Here is a 9464-nt window from a genome sequence, read left to right on the forward strand (position 1 = left end):
CAAGTCATTTAAATTTTTTCTGTGCTTTTCAGGAAAAGTGAACAATTCATTAGGCAGCAATGCTTAGCTACTCAAACAGCTGAACCCTTCCCTCACATCACAGTACATCACCAACCGTGTCATGGCAAAGGGTTATCTGTAGGTCAGGAGTATTCTGGCCAAAACACACTGACATATCACTAATTGAAGTGAATCAGATTCTTTCACTAATACCCTGCCACAGGATAATCCAAGCAGTGCCCTGCAAGCCCTTTCCATCTGGCATGTCATCTTTTCTCTTACAGTCCCAAAGGTGACAAAGCAGCCCTGAGAACCACTCCTACCACTGTGGGCTTTCATATACCTTGCAAGGGAAGGAATCTTTTCCCTGGGCCTAGATGGCTTCCTGTGGTCCTTTCCAATCCCATTTTCTATTATCCACTGATGTCACAGCTGGACAGCCAACTAAAAACACTCATCTTTCACAGAGGTAACTGCTGCTGCTGAGCTTGCTCTTAAGCAGCGCTCATGAGTTTCCACACCTTAAGGCACAAAGTGAAATCTGCTTAACAGAGAGGGAGCAGGAAATTCCCCTGCAGCCATTCACACTACCCAGAATGGCCAAGGTGTCTCACCAGTTCAGTAGCTGTTCAAGGCAGATGTCAGTAAGCTGCACATCCTCTTCATCATCTCCCCCTAAATCTTTCTTCCATTTGTCCTCTTTCCTTTATTAAGTTTTTATCTGAGGTGTGATCTTTCATAGGTCTTCCTCTTAGACTGCTGTCAGCTCACTCATGAACTTCATGTCTTTGTTTCCCTCTTTCTAAAAGGCCTGCACACACATCGGGGGCTCTGGGGTGCTGAGACTGTTTTGGTCACTTCAGAATGGAGAAAGGAAGGAAAAAGCAGTAACTGATTTATCTAAGATCAACAGCCAAGAAACCAAGGCTTAGTGAAGAGCTTTGTGCCTGTGTGTCACAAAGCAAATAAGCTGTGGCAAATGCACGCTGGAGCATTTCCGATGGCAATGGCTGCTTTACTTACCAAGGCATGGCTACATTAATTCTGTCAGGAGTGACACCGAGTCAGGGTGGTTTATGTTCAAAAACAACCAAAAAATGACCTTCCAAGTCCCATTTGGGCAAACAAACAGAAATTATTTGAAAAGACTATGTTCAGAATTTTTGTTCTGGTAGTAAAATTGTTAGAAGCAATTTCTGAAGAGCCTTGCTTTTCCTAACTCTATTTTTCAAGCCTTCCTGCTTCAGAAACAGTGATAATAATGTAACTCTAGCTTCCATTAAAAACAATCAGATTCAGGTTTTTCCATCACTGTCTGAAACACAAAGAACCAACTCTATTTTCTTTGGAGGCAACTGAAACAAGTACTTTTCCTAATCATCTTAAAAATTGTTTCATGGGCATGTTAAAGGTTTCCTTTCCAGAGTGAAAGGAAAATTGTATGAAAGCTGTAAAATATTTCTATAGCCATCAAAGAGTTTACAAAGCTTGTCTTTTTCCTCAGAAGTAGCTTAGAAGTTTTGTCTTTAAAGAACTGTTTGTGCCAATGATATTAAGATATCAAAGGACAGATGAAGGAAACTGTAAATGCAATTAATTTCTGCATACAAAGAAAGGAAGTTGCAAGCATATAGCCTGTAGTCTGTAGTCAATTAAAAATAAAATACCAGATTAAACCCAAACTGGTCCAGGTTTCTCAGCTGATAAGGTTTTTTGTTGTTGTTGTTGTTCTGTTTTTAAAAGAGAACCCTTTCTATCCAACAGCAAAAGGCAGCAGGGCAGCATGAGAAGAGCCAAACCAGGAATTCCAGATCTCCTGCCCCATCTCACTGCTCCATCATCCATGACTTCCATATCTGGGTCCATGCAGCTCATTCTCCCCTTCTTTATCAAGTGCTTCCTATCTAACCCTCCTATCACAGATCAAAGCATGGGGAACAAACACTGGACTTTTCCAACTCCAGCCACACCTTCCATTGTCCACCCTCCCTTTCCATATATTCTCCCCTTTCATTCCTATTTCTCCTGCCCTGAACAGCATTACGCTATCCCCTTTTCTCCACCTCATCGTGATAATTTACCTCTATCCTTTTATTCAAATCTCACCTAAATACAACTCCAACCTCTTTTCTTCCCCACAATCCCCACCACTATTAGAGACTTCCCCTTCCCTGCTGTCATTGCATCCACCCCTGCTGCTGGGTGTTTCCTCACTCACACGGGTTCAGTGAGTTCCTAACCCTGGCTCAAACCCACCCAGTCAGCTGAGACATCCTTTGTATGACTTGAACTTTGCAGTATCTCATTTTTTCTTTCCTGTTTCCATCCCTGTGGCCTCTGTCAACACCACCCCAGCTCTTTGTGTGGCTTTATCTCGGCCCTTCTAATTCACTCAATGCATTCCTCAAAGATCCTCTTAATTTCACTCGGGATCTCAGTGAGCTTCCAGCCTCATTCCTGGCCCTTTCAACTCCTCCTGCTTTACAGCAGATCTGTGAGTGCTGTTATTAGGGGGAAAATTCCACCCACCCACTACAACTTAAAGAGTTCGCTCTCTCCTTCAAGCCTGTCAAAATGCCTCTGACATCCCAGAAATGCCCAGCCTTCAGCTCAAAATGGCCACAAAGCTCCCTTTATTCCTCCCCACCCCTTCCCAGCTTGCAGCATCACTAGATACCCTTTTGTTTGATTAAGACTAATCACAGCTTAAGGACACACAGTCAGATAAGCAACTGCTCAAGTGACTGAATATCAACTCTGCTTTCCAAAAGAATGGAAATTTTTTCCCCCACATGGGAAAGTAACAAACAAGAATGGTTCAGTGACCTACTAAAGGGGTGTGTGGAAAAACATGAGTAAAGCCAAGACCTGAATTTCGGGTCTCTTGGCTTTAATTCCTCTTGCCACTCAGCAGAAAGAAATAAACAGGTAAGGGGGGGACAACTGGAAATCAACATATTAATTTCTGTTGCCATTCAAAGCACATCATAATCATGCAGCACAAAATCTTCACTAAAAATAATGCCAGATCTCAAAGTTCAGCCCACATTTTTTTTCAGATCATGCAAAAGTTCTTGAGAACTGGCAGTCTGAGGACAAACTAGCTCCCTCTTCCCTATTTCAGCAATCCATCAAAAATGATGATTACAAAATCCATGTTGTATTTAAGCCAGAAAATAACATCTGTTTACTGAGTAAAAACACAAGATGAGAACAACAACAAAACCTGGAGATTAAATGGTAGATCAAAAGATGATAACAATGTGCTTTTTTTAATGAAAAAGGTGACTACTGTGCCCCACACCTCTATAGCAACACCCTGCCCAACCAGGTCCACAGAAACCAGACTGCTGAGACACCAAAACAACCAGGAGCAAAACAAACAAAATTGTCCCTGTATCTCAACCTCTGTCCACAGAATTTGTCTGTTCCTCCTGTAGTCATCTGTAGCCCTGAAGACACCAAAACCTTAATTTGAACCAAGGCCTTCTCACACTACACTACTAAATGTTTACTTTGGCAAAAAAAAAATGCTTCTCGGTGACGAGAACAGCTCAGTCACCTTCCTGCAAACTGTCCTGAGGTTCAAGGTTGTCAAGGTGGAATTTCAAAGTGCATCTTACACAGAGCTTAAAAGCTTGTGACTATATCAAGCATTTGACATAAGCAGGGTAAGAGGCTCAGTACCGATGTCCTGATTCATACTGCACCCTGAGTACAGCATCTTACTTTGAAGGGACCCTTACTGTGGTTAAAAAACTACTTGTAACAGCAGCTCTGCTCAAGTTTGGCTGAATTCAGAGTTGAATATAGGTGTTTTTATCAGAGCAGTTTCTACAGGCAGCATGTGAAATATGGAGCTGAATTCTGGAGGTTTTTAATCTCCAAGTGCTATCAGCAGTGCTGAGAACTTCCCCAAACACTGCACTAACAAAGAATGTGTGGCAAAGGTGCTCTGGAAACAAGCTGACCCCTAACGTCAGTCCACTGAGGAGGGAATATTTTTGGCTTCCATCTACATGAAGTGAAGGAGTCATATTGCTAAAGAGGAGAGATGAAATCTAGAAATGACCTGGCAAGCTGTTCACAAGGCAGCTTTTGTCCCAGTTCCCACTCTCCTGCTCCGTGCAGCTTCAGCAAGCAGGATCCAGGCTTTTGGACAAGGATCTCATGCCAACGTTAACACTCTTACCTCAAGTACATCACCTGGCATGTTCCTTAAGCTCTTATTAAGAGGTGAGAGAACTCTGAGGCTACTTAAGAATAAATGAGCCCACAAAGTCATCTTCACCTACCCTACCATGGCCTGTACTAAGATAAGCAATGACTGACATAAAAATATATAATAGTTTAAAAAGAACACCACCCAGTGTGAGTATTAGCATTGATCCTAACAAAGAGAAAAAAATTCTTCTGTCCCAATCCCAGGGGAAAAAACCTTCATGATCAGCTGTTGTTGAAACACTTCTGAATACAGTTCAACTTTGGGAAGTTATTTCTGGGTAATGTAATTATTTGGATAATGGTAAAGTTATTAGAGGGCTTTATGAAATTAAATATCAAGATGACATAACATTTTACTTAATTCTGCGTATTGTAGGTCACCCAGGAGCACAGTTTCTCATTAGAATGAGCAGTGTCAAAGGTCTTTCTCATTTTGAGCAGAACATTTTTTAAGATCTTTTTGCCTGCCTACCACAGGTCAATTCTAGCTACCTATACATCAAGATCTGCAAGGTCACATTGGTTTAAAGAGATGAAGGGGCTAAAAGGGGAAAATTAATGTTCTTTTACCTCTGTCAGTGTGGTACAGCTCCCATAATCAATCTCATCAGAAAAACAGGTTACATTTAGATAAAGTACAGCCCGCGTGACACCTGTTGTAAACCCCAGTGTTTATAAGTCACTTATTAATTTAAAAAATTGGTTTAATCTGCTCACTGTACAGGGGAATATGCTATAGGCATTATTTTCCCCTCTGGAATGGCGTATCTGAAATGAGACTTTTCAAGCTGTGCAACTGGATACGTGACTGAAACAGCTGTGATGAAAATGAGAATTACGTTGGTTTGTACTGCTCAAAGGCACGAGGGAATCGCTTCCCTGATGTTCAAAAATAACTTTTTTTATCATAAAAAGTTTGACCATTAACAGCACAAAGCCAAACTCCAAAAAACTTACAGCACAACTAAAAGAGCCCAGGTTACACCACTGAATCCGTGATCCAGCATAAATTTGGTCACTTCCAAACAAACCACCCGAGGTAATGACCCAGGTAATGACTGAGGTAATCTAGAAAAGCTTTGCTTTCTAGTCCATCCACCAAGCTAATGGGTACCACACGTTTTACTGCTTCTCTTTAAAACTTTAAACACTGAAATACCAGCAATGAGTGTCATGTGTAAATAAATATTACACAGAGAGCTCTGTTACAGCGGCTCCCTTGGGTTTGTGTTTAAAACAGCTGCATCCCCCAGCTCTGCAGGCAGCTCATGCCCCCAAAAAGCAAAATCCACACATCTTCACCTTTCTGTGTTACAGTTTTTGCTGTTGGTTTCACACCCCAGTTCTTTTCTAGAGTGAATTTCTACCCAGCAAAGGCAGCATGGAAAACATTAACATGGAACCTGTGTGTTTTGTCAGTGCTGGATCTGACAGGCAATAATGAGAAAGGTACAGCTGCGGCAACAGCCACAAAAACATCCCCATAAACCAACCAAGATCAAATCCGACCTGAGGACACAGAGAAATACAACCTACAGGCTCAACCATTTGTTAAAAAGACATTTCCCATTTCACAGCCACGTTCAACACCTCAAATCAGATTTTCCAGAATTACTTCAATCCTTTTTAGACCCAAGTTTACAATCGGTTTGCTTGGCAGATTTAAAAATTGTATCCCAAAGCTGCTGAGTAAGCAGGCTGGATCTGGGCAGGATGCTTCAGGGCTGCAACTCAGCAAACCCTAAGGTGCCCAAGGACAGAAGCATTAAGAATGTGCTTTGCTTTGGCAGTCTCCAAGAAGATATTTTCTGCACCTTGCCTCACGCTACTACCAGCAGGCAGGATAAAATTATTTCTTCTGAAATAAATTTGGTGCTCAACTTATTCACCTACATCAGCGTTCAGTACTGTCAATCAGTGTAACAGAATTATTCCTTTGCACCAGATGTGATCCTCAGTTTCAGAATCCCAACAACATACTATGGAAACACAAAATAAAACAAAGGTGATAGAGGCCGAGGAGCGCATGCACATGAGCAGTGCAGTTCTGTCCTTCATAATCCCTGCGGTTCCTTTGCAAGTTCCTCCCAGCTTGTACAATAAAAGGCTTACCAAAAAAAAAAGTAAGTGCAAAGTACTTAGATCCAGTGTTGCACACACCTTATCTGAGGTTCAGTCTCTTGCCAGTAACGAGTAATGTACTTGGCCAATATTATCAAAATTTTAATATTACTTACATCTTCAAGCTACTGCACAGAACAGATAGTTCTATTGTCTCCTCTTCATTGAGCAATACTTAAATAGATGAATTTGAGGTGGGCAAAGTTAATTTTCTTTTAGCAAGCTAACGTGGTTCCTATAGATAAAAATAAATATTTCCGTTGATATGCCAAGAGGCATTTTCCATCAACCCTTTTAATCAACTTCCAAAATGCGCTCAGCAGAGAACATCAGATTGGATCCGGTTTCTGCTATATCACACGGAACAAAAGACTGAGCAGACACACATCTTTCCAAAACACTTCTACTCCACAGCTCTGCCTCCATTTTGGATGACAGACAAAGGGGATAAATGGGAATATAACGCCTTACTGAAGAGATGAAAAGCACAACTGAAGTCAGAGCAAAAGGTGCAGATAAACCCAGGAAGTGCTGCTGCCAGCTGCAGCCACCACAGGAACAAAGGAAACAGCGACAGAGCCCGCTTGCTTGACTTTGTTATAAAAATAAAATTTGGGGAGGGGAAAAAGGAAAATTGGCCGGGTTTCACATCCAGCGGGGCACTTTGCCCTTTAAGGGTTTCTGTTTAGCACTAGAGGCTTCCACTCGCTCCCAGCCCGGCCGCGGGATGCTGAGGGCTTCCAGCGGCACCAGCAGCCAGCCGGGCAGCGGGACCCCAGCCCTCAGCCCTCACGGCGGGGGCAGCGACACCCCCCAACCACGGCCCCCGGGCCTGCGGGGAAGGGCCCGCCGGGACCCCCAAGTTCGCTGAAAACAAAAGCGGCACCGAACCGCAGCGTATGGGGCCGGGGGGTCCCCGCTCGGCCGCGACCCCGCCCCTCACACGGTCCCGCTCCCCGGGCTCGCTGCCGGGGCCGCTCGGCCCCCGGCGGTACCTGTAGGCCAGGGACATGCACTCGAACAGCTTCGTGAGGGACGCGTCGATGCTGAGGCGGCCGCCGGCGCCGCCGCCGCCGCGGGCCGCCCCGAACTGGTAGGTCTGGCAGGTCTGCTCGTTGACCGTGTCGAAGTCGTAGCCCTTCTTGGGCGGGTGCTCGCTGTGCGGCGACGAGACCATGAAGTGCCCCGAGTGGATGATCTGCGGGCCCGGGGGCTGCCCCCGCCGCGGCCCGCACCGCCGCCCCCCGCCCGGCGACGCTCCGCCATCGTCCGTGTCCGACGAGTCCTCGTCGGGCTCCGTGCGGGGAGACAGCGGCCCCGCCGCCCCGAGCAGCCGCGCCGGCCGCATGAACACGTCGGCGGCCATGGCCCCGCTGCCGCCGCGGCCGAGCCCGCGCCCGCTCTGCGCCGCCACCGCCCCGCTCCGCCCCGCGCCGGCCCCCGCCGCGCTTAAAGGCGACGGAGCGGCCCTGCCCCCGCCGGGAACCGGGGGACACCCCGAGGCTCCGCTAGGATCACTAAAAAAAAGAAAAAAAAAAAAAAAAAAAAAAGGGGAAGGCGCTTCTGCTGGCGTCCAGTGCCAGGAATGTCCCCACAGCTTCTGAGAATGACTGGTTTAAGTGATTCAGCTGGGACTTCCATCCAGCAGAACAATTTTTTTTTTTTTTTTTTTTAACCAAACTAAACTACGAAATGTTCCACCTCAACACGAGGAACAGCTGCTCTACGTTGAGGGTGGCAGAGCACTGGAACTGCCCAAGGAGGCCGTGGATTGTCCCTGTCTAGAGACGTTCCAAACCCACCTGGACGTGTTCCTGTGTCACCTGCTCCAGGTGACCCTGCCTGCGCAGGGGGGTTGGACTGAGGGATCTCCAGAGGCGCCTTCCAGCTCGAACGATTATGGAAAACATTCCTAAACTTAAGGGACTGTGAGGAACACGAGATGTAGAGGACAGCCCAGAAATGGCTGAAGAATGTTGAGAGAACAATTGTGCTAGAAATACTTAAATTGCCATTAATACACTAAACTGCTTATAATTTTCCAGAAGCAGCCTGCAAGAAGCCAGGGCAGCCAGAGATGCTGGAGACCTGCAGAGTCACAGAGAGGTCAGCACTTGGAGCTTCTGCTGCCAGGCTGGTGGCTCACACCTCAGTACCTGCCCTGGGGCACATAAAAGGAACCACAGTTGTTCCAGTGGAAGTAAAGGTCAGATTTCATCCTTCTCAAAAGCATAAAGGAAGCAATGGATCCTGTAGGATCATCATCCTACAGCACAAAACCCCATACACATATGTATGTGTACACAAAGTCAAGAGAAAAGATCTCAAACTTGCCCTGCAGTGCAAACCTCCATGACCAGGGGAGCAGTCGGATCCTAGGACACACATTCCAAAGCATTTATACTAAATTGCAGATATTATTTCAGTTTTAGGACCTCACACTTAAAATGAAAAAACTGGCTCTTCTACATAGCCACCCTCAGGAGGGAAGAAGCTTCCAAACATTAAACAGCCACATGCTACATTTGCTGGTGTGTTAAACCAAAAATAAGATCAAGGGAGACTTAAGAGATTGAGAGCGAGTCTTGGGCAAGAAGAGGCATCCCTGCAACATCCCAATTACGCCCATGCAATGATCTGACATTCCCCATTAGCATGGAATCAAGGCTGATCCCTGTGTTTAGGGAAGGAGTGGTAGGTCAAACACTTCCCCACACATGAAAGCAACAGTAAGGAATGACCACATCATGTGAGAGCTGTTTCAGATCTTTAAAAACCAAACCTAGCATTCAGCTTTTAGTCAGCATCATACTTGACTCAAATTCTGAAGAAAAGGCCAGTCATATTTAGCTTCAAATCTGGTTATTGCTATCTTATATTAAAATTTGCTTTAAAAAAAAAAAGAAAAAGTAGTGCTGCCTCCCAGCAAGACATTCTGAGAACATTTTAAGTACAAAAAAAATTTAAAACATTTCAAAACAACATTCACAGTTGAAAGAAGTCTTTAGAAGTCTTCCAAGTAGTTTGTTAAGAACTAAACCTGAGCTAAAAAAAAATCACATCAGTAGCAGCACTGTATAAAGTATTTCCATGACAACAGCCCTGTACACTGACCTCAC

At 45.0% G+C, this 9464-nt stretch overlaps 1 protein-coding gene across 1 annotated transcript in view; it reads right to left on the reverse strand.

The window, feature by feature from the left end:
• The window catches only part of LOC119707282 (MLX interacting protein), a 42948-nt gene extending 35197 nt beyond the window's left edge, over positions 1–7751 (reverse strand). The window contains exon 1 of the mRNA XM_038151977.1: positions 7341–7751. Coding sequence (XP_038007905.1) covers positions 7341–7711 — 371 coding nt within the window. The 5' untranslated portion in view covers positions 7712–7751. The remainder of the gene's footprint in view (positions 1–7340) is intronic.
• Between the last annotated feature and the right edge of the window lie 1713 nt (positions 7752–9464).

The sequence above is a fragment of the Motacilla alba genome, chromosome 15 (genome assembly GCF_015832195.1).
Source record: "Motacilla alba alba isolate MOTALB_02 chromosome 15, Motacilla_alba_V1.0_pri, whole genome shotgun sequence".
Lineage (NCBI taxonomy): Eukaryota > Metazoa > Chordata > Aves > Passeriformes > Motacillidae > Motacilla > Motacilla alba.